The sequence below is a fragment of the Setaria italica genome, chromosome VIII (assembly GCF_000263155.2).
Source record: "Setaria italica strain Yugu1 chromosome VIII, Setaria_italica_v2.0, whole genome shotgun sequence".
Taxonomy (NCBI): domain Eukaryota; kingdom Viridiplantae; phylum Streptophyta; class Magnoliopsida; order Poales; family Poaceae; genus Setaria; species Setaria italica.
The window spans coordinates 1,022,250-1,041,440 of NC_028457.1; the positions used below are offsets into that span (position 1 = coordinate 1,022,250).

The 19,191-nt window shown below is 43.9% G+C and overlaps 1 protein-coding gene and 1 pseudogene across 1 annotated transcript; both read right to left on the reverse strand.

Moving 5' to 3' along the window:
- Nucleotides 1-2,919: 2,919 nt before the first annotated feature.
- On the reverse strand, nucleotides 2,920-8,986 carry LOC101773045 (annotated as a pseudogene).
- A 3,920-nt stretch (nucleotides 8,987-12,906) lies between these two features.
- Nucleotides 12,907-17,203, reverse strand: LOC101773453 (putative laccase-17). Its single transcript, XM_004978515.3, has 3 exons — nucleotides 16,920-17,203; nucleotides 16,210-16,621; nucleotides 12,907-14,407 (listed from the first exon to the last, which is right to left on the reverse strand). The coding sequence occupies exons 1-3, from the start codon at nucleotides 17,061-17,063 to the stop codon at nucleotides 13,203-13,205; spliced, it is 1,761 nt and encodes a 586-aa protein (XP_004978572.1). The 5' UTR covers nucleotides 17,064-17,203; the 3' UTR covers nucleotides 12,907-13,202.
- Between the last annotated feature and the right edge of the window lie 1,988 nt (nucleotides 17,204-19,191).

Sequence of the window (19,191 nt, forward strand, 5' to 3'; positions counted from 1 at the left end):
CCATGGAATTTTAAAAGAGTAAAAATCTCTTTTCAAGTACCTGTTCGAAAAACATAGGTCATCTGGCTGAGAGTACTAGGATAGCCCATCCCGATGATTTCAATTGCCGCATGGGGTCAATTAGCACCAAGTAGGGTAACTTTTGAAAGGAATGTTGCGGAGGCCCGCCTAGAATAGCTTAAGGATCTTGGGTACTTTGTGCCAGAATTCTCATATTTTTGAATAAAGGCACTCGAGGAGGGAGAAAGCAATATGACTAGGACTACTGAGAGGTTTTATCAGCTGAATCAACATGACATGGTACGGAACATATCTAATCATCCTTTTTTTAATTATATTACATCTTTTAAATTTCATCACATTATTCTCTTCTTTTAGGATGTCTTTGGTCAAACCTTGGCAGCAATGAGCTTTCATGCGATTCTAGCTCAAGTCTTGGATGTGTTAAATTATAGTTACACTGATGGAAATCTGATACGCACCAGAGATTTCAAGCTCCAGGCTCATCTCACTTTCTATAGGCCATTTCAGTTGACGTCATCTCCATTGTTCGAGATTTATGGTAGTGCATGCGACCGTCCTTGTAAAGCGTTAGAGTGCACTAATTCATGCTCTAGCTTATATTGAAGAAGTTCTAGACTTTAAAATTGGAGACTTAAGCTATGTGGCATATCTATATAAGCGAAGCGAATTATTAAATATGTAACATGCATGGACGTACTCCTACCGTACCCTTTTCTTATAGATTTGAACTTGTTCTCTCTAAGACCTTAAGTATTGATGTACGAACTATTGAGTATTAATGATTTGAATGGGTTGATACTTGTCATGCTTAGATTTGAATGGGTTGATATATTAATGTAATATTATTAGTAAAAGCTCCGTTGGATATGAATACGGATTAAAACAAAAGGGTAAAAAAGAAAAAGAATAAACTTTAGTACTGGTTAGTAAAACCAACTGGTACTAAACTGCCATCCGTAATAGCGCGACGTGACTCGCAGTCCAGTACCGGTTGGGTTGACCGGTACTAAATATAGTACCGACCAAACGATACCGATCTACTACAAGGGTTACCGACCGGTAGTTAGAAGTCGATCCTCCAATACGTAGTAGTGTTATGGCATTCTCCTCGGATATACATGTAGCTTACAACAACACCCCTTTAGGCGCTAATAAGGGGACAATTGCAGTTGCAGTTTTGGCCTAGCCTTTTAATTGTACAAGAACGTACGTATTTAGAGCGATCTGCATGCTCTTGGTAGTCTCTGTCAGGTAATTACTTTGTGGTCACTACTAGTATAATACAATAGCATAAAAATATTTTTGCTTCAACTAGCATATGCATGGTTCTCTTGTTATTTGTTCGAATACGGACGCAGCGAGGAAATTGTTTAAATTCAACTTTCTGGGCTACTAATAAGGTTTTTTTATATATATATCCTAGCTAGCTTCTCAACATCTGCTTGTGGCGAGAAGACCGTGCATGTCAACCGCAGGCACGGCTGACGGCGGCAGCCGGTGCAAGTGCAACTGCAAGCAGCCGGATCGAGATGGACCTGCAAACGGCGTGCGTGCATGGGCAGGTGAAGATGCCGCATGGCGTGCCAATGCAACGTGCACGGGCTGTGCTGCATGTCGGTGTGTCTTCTCTGCACGTACGTTACGTATGTACGTGTGTGAGGATATGAAGAGGGGCTCAGCCTCAGCTCATGCATGGTGCATGACTTGCATTGCGAACGGCGTGTCTACGAGGCCTAACTTCCTCCCATCCCATCCTCTATCGTACGTGCTTCCTACTCCTATATAAGCTAAGAGAGAGCTAGCTAGCGTGGCCATGTATCCTATCTCCACATTGTACACTAGCTACACAATGAATTGAACAGTAGTTCTCCATGATCGATCGATCTACCTCCACGTACGTACAGTTGCTGGCACGGCTACTGGACCGCTCACACACCTGGCCACCTCTGCACCCATGTATGCACTCGTCCAGCTGACATCCACACTCCGCCGTGTGCAGAAGTGGAGTATGGATGTCGCTTGGATGTCGCTGGACGAGTACACGCATGGGTGCATATCGTTAACGAGGGTCTAACTGTAATATGTATCCTTTGGTAAGTGAGCTTTTCCTAGCAAGTAACTGGACACTGCATGTACAGCCATGCGCTTGCTGCACCAAGTTTCGTTTTATTAATTTTCCCTTTATTATCTTTCTTTGCTGCAAATTAAAAGAAAGGAACCAATTATATGGCAGATGAATTAATGTTTGCATTTGCAGTAGCGATCCTAGTTGATCGCATATACGGAATAGGTTGGCTCCGGCAGCTGCTTGGACGGGTGTTTGGAATATCCTAGTTGAGAGCTGCATATATTGTGTCCAGGTTGTAAGTTGGTAGCTGTAGACATCCAATTGAGAATGATCGAGGCCGGACAATATTCCTTAATTAAAAAAAAGCACACATGTAGTGTCCGGCGACAGCAACCACCCTACCCAGCACACGATCAAGCACAAAGTCGCTGCTGCTTCGGAATATCCATCACAGGGCTACCTGCCAACCGAATATCATCCATTCCATCCATCGAGTTCAGTACCAACTCAGGTTCACATCATCCATCAACAAGACAACGCAAAACAACTCAACGTTTTACACTCCTCCGATTCAGGAACAAGAGGAGGAAGAGACTTCTAAGTCTTAGGTCTAGTTTGGTTCGGTTGCTTATTTTTAAGCACCCGTCACATCAAATGTTTAGATACTAATTAGGAGTATTAAACGTAGACTATTTACAAAACCCATTATATAAGTGGAGGCTAAACGGCAAGACGAATCTATTAAGCCTAATTAGTCCATGATTTGACAATGTGTTGCTATAGTAAACATTTGCTAATGATGGATTAATTAGACTTAATAGGTTCATCTCGCCGTTTAGCCTCCACTTATGTAATGGGTTTTGTAAATAGTCTACGTTTAATACTCCTAATTAATACCTAAACATTCGACGTGACACGTGCTAAAAATAAGCAAAGGGAACCAAACGCCCGCTTAACAGTTTCCTGCTCACTTGATTGTCAGAAGCTACGTCAATTCATTCACCATGTCAACATTGTTCTACACAGTCATCCATCAGAGAACAATGGCGGAGCAGTAGCATCTCCTGCCAATTGACTTCAGACCGGTAGTCACCCAGCCACAACCGTCCTTGTACCGCTCCACCTGACCACAATTGTACAGCCCCAACAACAAAGGCTTTACTGTTAGTCACGCCAGAATTGTACAGGAAATACGAAAATGATAAAAGCAGGTGTTTAAGGAATCCAAGAATCCGTATTCCAATGAAATGCAGTAGAAACATCCACGCGAGACTGCATGGTGTGGTAACAAATGATATATGCAGTAGTGACAAGAAAGCAAAAGTAATGAAAATAAGTAAACATGTCAATGCGAGGCCGATATGATAACAAACGATTATATGCAGAATTTGTCTCTAGGTGTAGGTACCTACCACATCCAAGATTGTATCTGCTTCAGCTTTCACCCCACCAAATGTGAATATCGAGCCACCAAGCACAGCTGAAGAATGGTATCCTCTGGTGTAGTTCATGGGTTCAACCATCACCCATGAAGGCATCCTTGGCTCGTACACCTCGACGGTAGCTACCATTGCTTTAGCCCCAGTATCATAACCACCAATTGAGAATCTGGAACAAAATACAAAGACCAAATTACATCGGCAAAAAGATATCATACACCCTGATGCACACCTACCTTTGATTTGCTGGGTACTACGAGTTCTACAACATTTCTTTTTAAAATGGAACATTCTATGCATCTTCAGTTCATCGTTCTAACGTACTAGAAAGAAAGAGCTACAAACTTACATCTTCTCGTTAAGCACTGCAAGCGTATGACAGCCCCTTCCTGCACTCATCATTGGGAGCATTTTCCAGTTAGGCTCCCGAGGATCAAGCCTCTCTGCAGAGCTGGCAACACACATAACAAAGTTAGCAGAAAAGTTTTCTTGCATCCTTCTCACTTGAAAGAGATAATGATTTCGCTAACATGGTAGCAATAGAGAATATGCTAATGCATATTTTGTGAAATAATTCGCTTCATTCGTATTTACACTAAGCCTTAAGCCAACACATGAGCTGCGTTTCTACCAGATCAAAACTGAACCAATCAAGTGGTAAGTACATGCAGGAAAAAGGACAGCACCTCAGGTACTGAACACCGTTGAAGCCACCAACTGCATAAATTGCACCATTAAGTGCTACACCAGCTAGAGCAAAGCGCTGAAAAACAGAGTGACAAAGTCATTGAGACTAAAAAACTCACCATATTATGCAGAGATTGATGTGTTAGAAACAAATATTTTTCCAAAAAAAGACAGTACAAGAATTGAAATGGAATCAGGAACTGTTTTGCATCATCGCAGAATTACACACTTTTCCATGAGTAGATGATTATTATTTCCCCTGGTTGTTTGTCTTAGGCAAATTTGTGTACATTCCGCTAAATGTTACAGTAGTGTACTAATATATGAGGGGTAAAAATGTTTTCTAAGTTTAGACCAAATGTACACAGGAAAGTGATGCTGCTACCTTTTCCAGCATAGGTTGATTCTTTATCCACTTTCCATGAGTAGGATCAAATATCTCAACGTCAGAGAAACATTGACTTCCATCTCCACCACCGAATGCATAGATTCTCCCATTAACACTAACACCAGCAAGGCTCCCCTTCTCATGAGTCAATGAAGGGCACGTGATCCAGTCATCACGGCTTCGGTCATAACAGTCAACTTCATGCAAAAGATAAATGCAGAATCAGGACAGAAATTGAGATCCGACAGCTCAAGATGGAATTAAACTTAGAAACCAATAACTAACCTGTATCAAACCAGCAAGCACCATCACCACCACCAAGAACAAATATCTTGCCATTTAATGCAACAGTAGAGGCATATGACTTCCCAACAGCCATTGGTTTGAGAGGTGTTAGTATGTCCAGTGAAGGGGAAAAGGAGTCTAGTGATGGCAAAAATGAGATGCCATCAAAACCACCAACTAGATAAATGACATCTTCTGAGCCCAAACATTGTTCAACAAACTGGTTAAGTGAATCATCTAGGGTTAAAGGGTCTATTTTTGAATTCAATGTCCTCACTGTGCCCTTTAGTTCCACAATTCTTTTCAGTAACCTCTCATTCACCCCTTGTAAGTGTTGGACTTCTCGGTTGGACCAAGCCTGCATTTTGAACATAAATTAGATACGATCACCAAGAAAGATCGATTTTCTAGGACTTCAATGCTTTAGTCAATAACAAATGATATTCCTCACCAGAATTAACAAACTTAATTTAAAGTATAATCATTAGGTTAAACACTAGCTAGATGCAAGACCCATTTATAACTGTCATGCCTCTGTTCATACAGAGCCTGCACCTAACCACCTAATAATTATCTTAACAGGCCAACTAACTGATCTAATATCTCTCCAAATTCTCTTGACGTGAAGGATAGATGGGCTGGCCCTCCGGCCATCCATAACAGAAGCATAATGGGAAAAAATCATTTCATTTGGCCCTGCCTTACTTCTTTGATTTCTAGTAAGCAAGTAGGCGTGATACCACTTGCTTTATTCTCTTGGTTCCTACTTTTAATGCCTTTTCATGCTAAAGAATATCAAGACATCTCTTATGAAGTGCAATTGCTGGTCTATATTGTGCATATAACAATTCCTAAATTTAAGATTGCATGGTTCAGTATAACAAATGTAAGGCATTTCGAGAGGTTATAGCATATCAGAAGAGACCTGCTTCCTCTCCATCATCTCTATGCGCCCAGACAACTCTTTAACTACATCTATCAGCTGCACAAATAAAATTAGTGTGAGAAATTTGGAAATGTAGACAAGAAAAAAAAAACTTGACCTGTGGGGGGTGAGACAGCCCCCGGGTATTTTGCTAAGAAGAAGACCTTCTCACGCAGGTCGAGAAAACCCCCGAACCCCTACCCCACCCTTACACAGCAAGACTAAATGAAGTGACACAAAACAAGGATTATAACATGGGATGCCGCTATCAGCTGAGTTCAGAGTTCTAACCTTAGCTTCTGCACATGATTCAGAGTCTAATAACTGCACCAGCAAATTAGAATGCCCCAGGGAGAGCTGATTAACTTCAGCATCTAAGGTTTCTGGCAAATTAGAGTGTCCATCCAGAATTGCGCATTTGTCCTCTTGGGCATACTTACAGCTATAAGCATCGTTTTCTTCAGTCTCAGTAACATTGGCATACAGATAAGGATTCCACTGCTGCGCAGGCAAAGCTGCATGCCCTTCTAACACCCAGTTGAAGCTAAGCACTTTTCCCTGCTTATCAGAATGTTGTTGCTGTTTCATTTCAACCGCCTGGTCTGATAGTTCATGCTCCTCCCTCTCTGGTGGTGTGTCCCCACAATCCAGATCATCAAAACCATTAGAAGATTCATCACCTGAGCTTGCATGTTCCGCATCCACATCTCCTTTCCCAACTTCCTCAAATTTATTCTTCTTTACCATATCTGCATATGACTTTACAACCTTTTCTGATTTGACCTTCCCTTCATGCTTTGGTGCCCATACAGGTGATGATACTAATTCTCTCACATGCTCATCAGCCGGTGCTGCAACAGGGGTCATCCAGAAATTGTTGGGAGGAGATGGAGTAAACATATCCATCAAAACACGTGTTTGAGCATGATCCAATTCAAACTGGAAATAATGAAGCTTCTGGCCAGGGATACTGGGCGTGTTCTTCTGATAGTAGTTGGCTACAATAGCATTTCTGAACTGATTCTCTGCTAGCGGGAAACACCACACCCTTACCCGCATTGCAACCTAAACAAACAAAAGGGCATTAGCATGCACATAGAGGTCATTTCATTGAGAGTCAGTAAGAAAATGGCATTCAAAGATACAGAAAGAAAGGGATTGTACCTGGGCAGGATAGCTTGTCTTTCCCTGGCCATCATTTGACCATGCATTGATTCAGGACAGAACTTACCATTGCCAGCAGCTTCATAGATGCCATACAATTTGCGATCATCATAATTGAATAGGAAGAGAGGTAGTCCTTCCTTAATGTTTCGTACATAGGAGATATGTGCTCTTGGCAAGCCTGAAACACGACACAAGATGGTTACTACCTAACAAGTTGCTATTGTTTGGGAGGCATGGCATATCTTACCCCCTCACAGGAAAAGAAAACAGATGCATTAAAGGAGTAGCTCAGCTTTGTAGATACATAACTTAGAGAAGAGTCGTGATTAAGAGAAATCAAGAGCATACCGAAAAGTTGCCGCGAGTGACACTCTGCAATTGTATTGTTTGTGCAACCAAATATCACAGCTCCAAGATCTTGTGGTTGGAGGTTTCTTGCGGAAATGGACAGGTTTGTCGGCCTGGTGCTTTTCACAACCTGGCTCCACGAGGATTTGCTCTTCACCATTGTAACTGATGCTAACAAGTTGAGAAACAAAAGGAAACAGATAAATAGAGTGCACTCTTCTCTGTATCTTCGGTGTTTGCATGCTTGATGCATGAGGCAAGAAAAGGTAATATTATTTGGGAACTACCGGAAACTGTAATTTTTTAAAGATGATGAAAGGACAGAGCAAAGTAGAGTACTAGAGTCACAATTACTACAGTTTGGTGTTATCAAATCAATGGCTAAGCTTGTTGTCCACTAAAGTTGAAGTAGATTCTCAGTTGCTGCACAGTATATTTGCAGACTTATTTCTGACTGACAACAAAACAAGAAGGCAACAGAATTAGGTACATCAGCATACCAAAGCGTGTGTGTGTTTTTTAACAAAAGCGTAGCAAAGTGAGCTAGCCCTTTTCTGAGATGATTTTTCATATCAAGATCATCACATCCTCTCAGCCAATTTTGCACCATTTAGTTATAATAATGTCGACTGAAGCTTAACCATGTGAAATATGGACATTACATGGTCAGGGCCTCAGGGCAGTAATAAACTTGCACATGGAGATAAAGCAAGAAACAGAGGTGGAGTCAAGAAAGAGATACGGTTGCATTTGTTGGAGATGGATTGGAGTACCAAAATCAGTTGAATCAATGCCTGAGTACTAGATGGGATCAGTACAATTTCCCAGTCCTCCCACAAGATAAGTTTTTTTTTCTCGTGGGGCTGCAGGGCAAAATTACTGCAGGAACCAAATGAGCTGTACATGAATAAGGCACTAATAATAATTGAGCAAAGATGAGGCATGCGAAACCAATGAGCAGGCCATGGAAAAAACAAGTTGTACATGAAGGCACTGGTAATTGGGCAAAGTTGATGTATACTGTACTATTCAGCAAGGAACCGCAAACTACTTGGGGGAAGAAAAACAAGCAAGCAAACAAAAAAAAAAACTCTCCACAAAACCCTGTTCTGTTCAGGGGGCCAGGATGAGTGCCCTTCGCACATAGATGGCTGACGGCTACATACATGATACATTGCATAATCGGAGAGTATAAGGAGCGAAATCCCACCCCGAATCATGAGCGCACGCACAGGGAGCAACAATCATCAGTAACAAAGGCCGGCGGGGGCATGATCGATCGATGGATCGATACCCGCTACAGTAAGAGAAGAGCAGCCCACCCAAATTGTGGGGTTTTGCGGTCGGTGGAGCAAAAGCAAGGGTGTGGGGGGGAATGCGGTTGGGGGTAGTGGTACCCTACCTTGAAATCGCTCTGCTTTTGCTGCGGTTGCTTGCTCCAAGCAGGGACGAGGAGGAGGAACGGGGGGGCGATCGCCAACTGCACTGCACTGAAATCCTCCTGCTGGAGCGAGCGGACTGCTCCGACGAAGGGCTTGGAGGAGTGGACTGCTCCGCCTCCGGCCTCCGCTTGCGTTGTCGTGGTGATTGGTGAACAAGGGAACGAGGATTCCAAGCAAGCAAGGGCGATGGGAGAGGGGTCAAAGTAAAAAGTCTGGCTGGCAGGGTCGGGTGGGTAGAAAAGCGATGCCGCTTTTACTGCTGCGTGTGATGCGTGTCTCAGTATCCATGTCAGGAGAGAAACAACAAGGCCTGGCCCACCCGATAGCCTCACAGGCTCCTGCAAAGGAAGCGGTTTCCGTTGTGGGACCCGCAGGCCCGCTGCTACGGCCCATGGGCTAAGCCCTGCTTCAGTTTTCTCCTCCTCTTCTTTCATTACCAGCTTCTTTTCTTTCTTTCTCTGTTGGGTTTGAGAACTGAATGAACTGAACGCTCAAATCCCAGGCATCAACCATAATTAACAAACCATAACACAGTCTGTCTGATTAGTCCAGCCCCATTTAGGATCATGCACAAACTGACACTGCACTGTATACTTGTTTCCACAATTAGCATACGAGAATCAACACTGACGTATCATCCGACCCTGCATTTACATCCACATGGCAGCAATGTGATGCTGCCTTCAAAATTCCAAACCACTATGCATATGTCCATCACAACTCTCAGCAAATCAAAATAAACACAAGAACCATAAGCTCAACTGCTCAAGGCATGGCATGCACACGTCATGTGATGTTTTGCTTCAAAGTTGACCACTGTCCTGTTTCTCCACACCTCTCTCCACATTCTCCATTGCCTGCTGCACTGTTGACACAATGACAAAGGAAAATGACGGCAGCAAAATAGAAAAACAAAAGTACAGTATAACACTCATCTCCCTAACTCAGTTATTGTAAAGCCAATGCTCCAGTGTGCACATAATTTTAGCTAGGCCAATTCCAGTGTGCACTCCCAAAGGCTGTACCTTTTTTGCACGTGCAGCTGTACTGTCCATTAGAAAGACCTTCCCATGAGCCGGTCATCATACAACTAGAGTAAGCTTTTTAGGATAGGATCCTCTGCCGAGGCTACCCTCTTACTCACTGGTCCAACCTTAATTTGTTGCTAGACTCACTTTAGTTATTTTTTTATGTTGTTTTTAAAAGTACTCTCACTCTTCCGTAGAATTTGTGTATCATGATATGACGTAGTGTATATGGGGCTCATGACATCAAGGAGGGCTTAAAATCATTAGGATGAGTTAAACAAGGAAATAAAAGAAATATGCGAAATTCATAAGGTAAACAAGTTATTATCTTGGTTTATTTTATTAATAAGCTTGGGATCAAAATATGATGATGATTTGTGGGACTTGCCTTCCTCGTAGTCGGAGTCTTTTAAAGCTTTATCTTCATAATCCGGGTCGTCAAACACGTTTCTAGAGTTATCATTTTCTACATAATCGTAGTTATACGTAAGGAAATTAATCAAGCAAACAATCATAGCAATACACCAAACATGGGTTAAAAGGGCAAAGTTGGGGTTTATAAGGCTTGGGTAATTTTCTAGGATTTTCTAGGATTAATTTGGGATGGTTTTTCCTATTTGGGCCATATAAAATATGGACCTTTTATTATAGAAAAAGGGATGGAGATTTATTTTAGGAGCTATAGGGTTGAGATTTGGGTAAAGATGGTATGTCTAGGCTTGAAATGGGTTTTAATCTTTTTGGTGAATTTTTGGTAATTTTTGAAGGAAAGAAATAGGAAAGGGGAATTTTGGTGTACGCTAGTGGAGCTTTTTTCAATTGGCTGGAAAGGGTTGAATTTAATTTCTAACCTTAATAATGTGCAAAAGGGATTTGGATGAATTTGTTGGGTTTGTGGATTTGTCTAGTATTTGTGGATAACAGTGTCTGTGCTTACTACTAAGATGGAGGTGTCTGTGCTTACTACTAAGATGGAGAAGAAATCAAGCATAGGATGGGAATGAGATTGGTACCTTGGCGGGTCTCGAGCCTCAGCCGCTGTCTTCAGTTGGGACAAGAGCGTGTCCACAAAAGTGCTTCCAATACTCGCGCCGCTATCAGTCTAGACATCTTTGATGTGGTTGGGTAGTAGGACTCTGCTCCTCCAGCATTACCTTGCCCCCTCCTTTTGAAGTAGGAGTGGCCCCTGAGTAGGATGACAAGCTCAGGGTGAGCCCTGCTGATGTCGCCTCGATGTCAACCGCAGCATTTACAGCTTCTCCGTTCTGAACCATCACGGCCAGAATCTCAAGCACGCAATCCCACTCCTGTTGACGCAAACAGTCCTGCAAGTCATCAGCTCCAAAATTTACAGGGTAGAAGAACAAGGAGGTGAATGGAGAGATTGTTTTTGAAAGATGAGATGCATCACACATATTTACACAATGGTTGTTTCTCCAGCATCAATCCATGCATAATGTTGCATAATCAGATTGCAGTGTGGATTATGTGACCATGATAAATTTTAGAGCAGGGTGATGGCGATGGATTTTGTCACTTTGTACAATTCTGATCCAGCAGTAGCAAGGCAACAACGAGCTAGTATAATGCAGTAGCAAATTTGTCACTACATCTAGATAGGAGGGAATTGCATGCGTTGGATTACGATCCAGCAGAGTCAAAGTGAAATTCAAGCATAAAACAAGTTTGGATCCACCTCTCCATGCAACAGCAGAGTTATTAATTGTTTATCCATCAATCCATAATGCTATACATTCAAATTGCAAATGGCTTGCATGGATTTTAGCACAAGGTCACTCAACAGGGTGTAACTATCTGTCTAATTTTGGTCACTTGATGCACGAATTGAATTTGTGATGGATTTCATCATCACTTGATCTACGAAATTCAGATCCAGCAGCAAGCATATTGAATGCATATACGTACATACAACACAGAGATTGAATTGGTAGCTGGCTGGTACATCTAAGCTAGCACCAACCCGGCCATGAAGCAGTAAGGAGGGCAGTGCGTGCAATGCAATCGATGCTACGCAAGCAGTGCAACGGAGGAACGCAATTCCACGCAGCTTGCATGGCACCGCATGCACGAAGAGAAATATGCAATCACCTGCCGCTGCCTTCGTCGTCGTCAGCCATCCAGGGGGCCTGCGCTCGGTAGCCCCTGCTGCAAATCCCGTCAGGTGGCGATCATCCTCTCCGTCCGGCCAACTGCTACGCCAACAACAATATTAATGCAGATGAGTCAAACAATATATATAATCCGCCACATGATCGAAGAAGCACGTACGACATCTGAGAGGGGGAGGGGGAGAGAGAAGAGCTAGAGAGAGGAGAGAGATTGATCATCTCGAGACGCACGCCGGACGGACGCGATCGATCAGCAGGAGAGTCGAGGACGACGAGCGGCGGCGGTGCCGTGCGTGGTTTGATTTAATTGTTGTAACTCTTTTAAAACCGTTTATACCGTTACGTTCCTTATGTACAAAATAAGATCAGGATTGAGTATATTTAGAAATTATTTTACGTAACTGTCAACTTATGGTGTATATATACTACCAACTTATATATCAAGTGTGTAGCAGACTATTTGACAACTTATATGGAGACAATTTAACAAATTATGTAGAGATCATGTATCAACTTATTTATAGATTATGTAGCAACTTATATTGCATGTCTAATGTCGTTGATCAAAGTTATACAGAGACAAATGTAACAACTTAGATAAAGGTTGTGTACACCACTTTCGCGTAGCTAAAATAACAACTCATGTAAAGATAATGTAGCAACTTATGTAGATACTTCATGTAGGTAATGACATTGGATTCAAAATTATTCCCGTAGAAACTTACATGTAAAGTTTGTTTGGAGGTTTGAATATAAGTTGCTACAACTTGATACAGACCATAATATAAGTTGCCATTCCGTAAAATTAATCCAAAACATATGTATCATGGATCTTGTCTTATAGATTTCATCGTAACTAACAGGACGGTGCAATCAGATTTGAAAACGGACACTCCATAAGAAAATTATGACATTTCAAAACTTCAAGCACAATTAGCATATTTATTCATCCTCATGTCCACAGGCCACGCGGGATCGTGAGGGTCGCGCCCTACGACGTGAGCGTGACCCCACACGAGGAGGCTTTTTCCTTCCAAGGAAATTAGAATGACTTCCAATTTGAAATGATTTCTTCCAATATATATGAATTAAACTTCTTGATGAATTTAATGCCCGTAGAGGTACACAGCTAGGCTGTGGTGATAACAAATGATATGGATTGGTACATGAATATTCCAAAATAGTTAATCAGCACCAGGTAAGCAGATGATGGATGACCAAAACTTGAATCTGCAAGTGTTAATAATGCTCTGAGTGCCCTCCCCCTCCCCTTCAGCAGAGTGGGAGGTCCGGTGGAGGTGCCTCGAGAGACTGCAGCTCCCCAACGCCGTCCTCCACGAGGAACGCCATGGCGAGTCCCCAGGTGATGTGCACGTCCAGATGGCAGTGCATCAGCCACACCCCCGGGTTGTCCGCCACGAACCGGATCACGGCCCACCCGTTCACCGGCACGCCCACCGTGTTCCTCATCGGCGGGTCGTCCAGGTTGAACTTGGCGGTGTCGGTGGCGGCGTCAAAGTTGCCGAATCCCTCGGCCAGGATGTAGAAGTCGTAGCCGTGGATGTGGATGGGGTGGTTCTCGCCGGCGAAGATGTTGGTGCCCTGGAGCACCAGCTGCACGGCGGCGCCGTACTTGAGCCTGTACACCTTGGTGCCGGGCGCCGGCTGCCACAGCGCGCGGCTCACGTTCTGCGCCGTGTAGTCGAACTGCACCGGCGGGTTCGCCGGGAAGTCGGCGGTGAACACGCCCTGCTGCGCTCCGCCGTAGTGCGCCTGCAGGATGGACACGGTGGACGGCAGCACGAAGGAGACGTTGTTCATGCTCGCCGCGAACCGCGTGTTGTTGGGCCCGCCGCAGGTCTGCCCCCTGGAGCAGTTGAACAGCCCGACGCCCACAGTGAAGAAGAGGTTCTCGTCCACGCGCGACGGGAGCTCCGCCTTGCGCAGGCCGCGCAGGTTCGTCGTGAACGTCGTCGCCGTCGCCGTGTCGTTGTACGCCGGGAGCGTCGGCATGGCGGGGCTGCTGCTGCCGCTGGAGGAGGAGGAGGAGTAATCGAAGATGGCGGTGGTGGTGGTGTTGTCGAAGGGGACACCCTGGGCGCTGGCGTAGGCGCGGGCGGCGAGGTAGTACCGGCCGGGCGGCTGGTCGAAGGTGACGAGGACGTCTGTGGTCTGGCCGGGGGCGATCATGAGCACCGACGTGGAGTAGGGCTTGGTGTAGGAGGCGTCGGTGCCCACGACGGTCATGGTGTGGCCGGCGAGGGAGACGAAGAGCTCCGTGTTGAGTGCGGCGTTGATGAAGCGCAGCAGGTTCGTCTCGCCGGACTTCACCGGGAACGTGGTCGTGTCCTTGGACGAGCACCTGTAGAGGTCGCCGGGCTGGCCGTTGACGGTGAGGGCGTCGGAGATGTTGGGCGCCGCGCCGGTGCGGGTGGCCGTGCGGACCACGTCGATGGGGTTCATGTCCCACCATTCCCCTGCACGCACGGTCCCATGAGCCATGGCATTATTGGTAAATCCGTTGAAACACAGTTTTAATCACCACTAAGAAAAAACGTTTGTACATGTTGGGTTTCTTATGTCAAATCCGTTGAATGCTTTGTCAAAGATGACCGTGCATTACTTCTACGGAATTTTGCTAAACTAATTTTAGTAAGGATTTATGTAGCTTCATTACCTTTTTCAAACATTGTGGCAGTCCTGATTTTGATTGACAATAGATGATGAATAAAGTTTTAGAATGTGCTTAGTTTTTCCTTCTTCTGAAGGAAGACTAGTCTCATCAAAACCTAAGGTTGTAGAAGGGGTACATGCATGCATGTTAGGCCTATTGTGGAATGTGGGCCATAATAACAGCCAGCCCAAAGAAAAGTAAGCAGCCTAATGATGCAATTTTGATTATGCAGCTTGAAAAGTAGTAGATGGTAAGCAAAATAAAGACCTATGCAGATGAATTTAGTATATATACAAAACCCTTTTGGAAGGAAGGGAAATGATTTCAGTTTCAGGCAACTGAAGCTGCTCTGGTTCCAAATGGCTGAGACAACTCTGAAACAAGTTGTTTGCCTTTTGGAACGCTTCAGAGGCAAGTTTAACCTTTTTTTTGCATTGGCAGCTGATGAACTTATTGTTGATTAACGAAGAAATGTACTAACATTAGCATAGGCAGGATGCCTTATTCGTCCTTACAGTATGCGTCGATCTAGTGACCCACTAGGGGACATATTTTTTGGTATGGGAGTTGTTGGACCCACAAGTCAGTGGCACGGCTCATGAGTGTAACTAAAGAAGGATCTCACATGAGATACGTGTACTCCATGAAAATCTTTTTGGACGCCCGTCAATCACGATTTTTTTTCCCTTTTCGTAGGAAGTCTCGATGATGTTTACTACTTTGTGACAGATCCAACGTAACATGATGACGATGCATGTTTGACTCTGATGCACCTAGCTAATTAAGCTAGTAATCAAGCAGCAAGCTGTTATCATCAACCAACAAAGTAACAGAATGATAACACTGACTAACATGCGGGAAAAGAGAAAAAGGAAATGCTAATCATCTCTGTTCTCTTCTATATTCTCTCTGGCCCGCACCACAAGCTTGCAATTGGACTGAGCTTAGGTTAGTTGGTGGGAGATGCCAGATGTGGGTGTTGCACACTTTTCGGTAGCTAGGTCGAAGCCTGATTATTTTATTTTTTTTCAACTCGAATTTCAGTGCATACTCCTTGCCAATATTAAAGCTACGATATTTAGGACAAGCTAATTAGTTAAAAAAATGAACCAACTAGTTTATCATAAACATCGTATATTTAAGAACGTAGATAGTACTAGCTGTGTCGATCGAAGTTTTTACTTGTTAATTTGGGGAAGAAATGAGAGTGAGGGTACATTTTGTGCAAGAGTTTTGACCTGTGTATGCGATTATTGGACATGAGCGTACATACACAGCAACTAGTGAAATGAGTAGCATAGTCGGCCGAGCTACCGTGTAGTAAGTAGTTCATGATGCATGAGTATTATATATTGTGCATGTATAAAAAATGTACAAATATGCATGAGATGGATGTACATGCTGCCATGCAAATGCAGTAAAAATTCAGTAGCGGCACAGCACCAATGGCGGCCATCATGTCCAGCATACCAATGGCGGTCTAATAGGATGATCAAGTATGGTAAAGAAGAGTGATCCATACACCTAGCTTGAGATTGAGTGGCATGATCCATCCAGGCCAGTGTGTGTGTATAATATAATTGAAAACGACGTACTCGTACGTACCTAGCAGGATGGGGATCTCCCTCGCTGGGGGCTTGCCGGCGGCGTCGAAGGGGTATGCGGTGACGCCGGCGCGGGGGCGGATGATGAGGGCGCCGTGGACGGTGGCGCGGAGCCACGAGCTGTGGGCGTGCCACCACAGCGTGCCTTCCTGCCCGGCGACGGTGAAGCGGTAGGTGTAGCTCTGCCCCGGCCGGATGGGGCACTGCGTCACGTACTCGGGGCCGTCGGACCATCCCGTCCGCATCTGCCGCACGCCGTGCCAGTGCACCGTCATGTTGTACCTCCCACGGTTGATGACCCGGACGATGAGGGAGTCTCCCTCGTCGATCTCCAACGCCGGCCCCGGGAACTGCCCGTTCACCGTCATGATGCTGTGCTCCCGGCACAGCCGCGTCACCGACGCCTCCTGGATCTGCACCGTCATGTGTCAATACAGAGTACAGGCATGCGTGCCAATTGGCTAGGTAGGCATGCAACTGGAACTACTCCTCCCGTTCCAAATTGTAGGTCGTTTTGGCTCTTTTAGATTCATAGATATTATTATGCATATAGATATAGTTATTATGCATATAGACATACACTATATCTAGATGCATAATAATATCTATAAACCTAAAAAAACTAAAACGACCTACAATTTGGAACGGAGGGAGTAACAATATAGTAATTAACATGACGATCGACTATATTAACTCAGAGAGATCGATTACCACAAACTCATGGTACTGCTCCTTGGCGATGGCCGGCTGTATCGTCAGGGAGGACCAGAGGAGGAGAGGGAGGGTGATCAAGAGCAGCGAGGAGGAGCAGAACGGCATGCTACTTGAGCTTGACATGCCGCCGGATGCTCGCATTTCTTCAGCTTGAGCCTTCCAATTGCTTATGCAAGCGCCCAAGGCTCTCTCTCTCTTTATATAGCTAGGAGCAGGTGGAGGAGGTGCAGAGCTGATCAGCAGAGATGAGGGGCAAAAGATCCTGGCTAGCAGCTACAAAGTCATAGACAGCGGTGGTTTTCTGGTTGGCATTATTAGGTCCTCAAGCGATCCTGTTGTTGGCGAACAAATGCATGCCTGGCCTCTTCTTTTGACACTCACATTTGCTTTCTCTTTCTGACCTTCATCTCGTTTCATGCATGATCCGTTATTCAACGTGCATGCCACTGACACTAACAAGCACACTCCAGTTGCTACAACCACTGCTGCATTCTATGTGTGTTTCCATTTCAACCTCAGAAACACTTTTCCTAGTGATGGTAACTTGGCTAACTAGCATCCTTTTTGGTCAGCTAATAACTACCTAGTAATGTCAAGAATCTCTACTCTATTTTTGCCTGCTAATGTAATTGTCTGATGATGCCTCCATCTCCATCACGAGTCTAGTACATTTTCCTCTGCATATGAAGATGGAGCTTCGTCCCTCAAAGGCCAGCTGAAGCATCATAATAACAGAACTTTCCAAACAGTAACGAATGCGTGTGGCCTTGTATTATTTGCAAGCTCTTTTCCGGAAAGGAAACAGAGGACATACATACTCTACCATCTACTGTTGCATACTTGCATCATACACAAACTTTTGGCAAGATGACTCCTGTGATCATGCTTCCATCACGACTTTACTTCTCCTCTCCTCTGGACATCCTCAAGGACAGGCTGAAACATCATAAAAAATATAAGAATAAGATAGAGCCTAGCTGCAGTCTGCAGGATCAATGAGTATGGCATTGGTCGGTAGGTCTTATCCTGAACAAGGAAACTACAAAGGTACTCTTCAATCATCTAATGTTGCATCATATCATGGATTGGCTTCAATGTCCACGCTGTGTGCATATCCGTATTATTACTTCTTTGTGTACATGGATGAGAACCTGTCATCGTTGATGGAACTTGATCACCTATATACTAGATAGCTGAATCAGATCCAGAACCAACACGCATCAACTTCACCATTTGGAATTTCATTCCACATCAAATCGAACGTGATAGGCTAAGTACTTGAATGTTTAAAAATGAAACAGAGAAAGCAACCTCATGTTCATTTCTCAATCAGGCAGAGCTCCAAAAGCCAAATGTTTAGGCATACTCTACAAGCAGACCCATGGTTAGCAGTATGTTTTCAACATTTCAATTCATCAGAAAAATAGATATATATCCTAACCAAGGATCATAGAGCTGTCTGCAACTTGCATTTTAGCATTACCATTTTGCATCACATGCTTATCATCACAAACTATGCCGAGCATGTTTCCATTAGGATAATCATTATGCATGAATTAAGGAATCATAGCCGGTGGGGACACTAGTCCTGCAAATGTTTCCACTTGCAACAAAGGTTGCTTAGCTTTTGTTTCATTTTGCTAGAACCAAACACTTAGTTCCTGCATCAGCCTTTTTTCGCATCCAAATTCCCATGAAAACAATGAGGTGAGGTCACTAACAACTTTCTTTTATCCTTTTGACTAACAAATCTCTGTGTATCCATTCTTCCCGAGCATCACTAACTGAATCTTTACTTTGACAAGGGTTGTTAATCTCGCACTGCCAAATTTCACATGGAAGTATAACTACACTGTTTGACCATAATGACATTTCTATTCTATGTTGCAAGGATCAAAAGTGCATCACTACATCTAGATTGTCTCCTTTTTGTTGCTTGCACCACTGACCCAAGTAACCAAGATGTGACGTATAATAAGCTGACCTCGTTATGTACTGAGATAAAGTAAAAAAAATTGCTTCATTGATTATGCCTGTACTAATGTATTTTAACCATAGAGGAATTTTCAGTACGAATTTTTGACTTTTGGGTAATCAGAACAAAACTTAGTTTAAACAGTTAAACAGTGCTAAAAGCTCTATTGCTCTTCTGTAATATGAAAACAAATTATTGTTCAAATAGTATATTTTTGCCAGACTTTGACACTGTAGGGTTCTCAAATACTTGTTCCATCAAATGATTCATGTGCATGAGCCTGTGGTTGGCAGA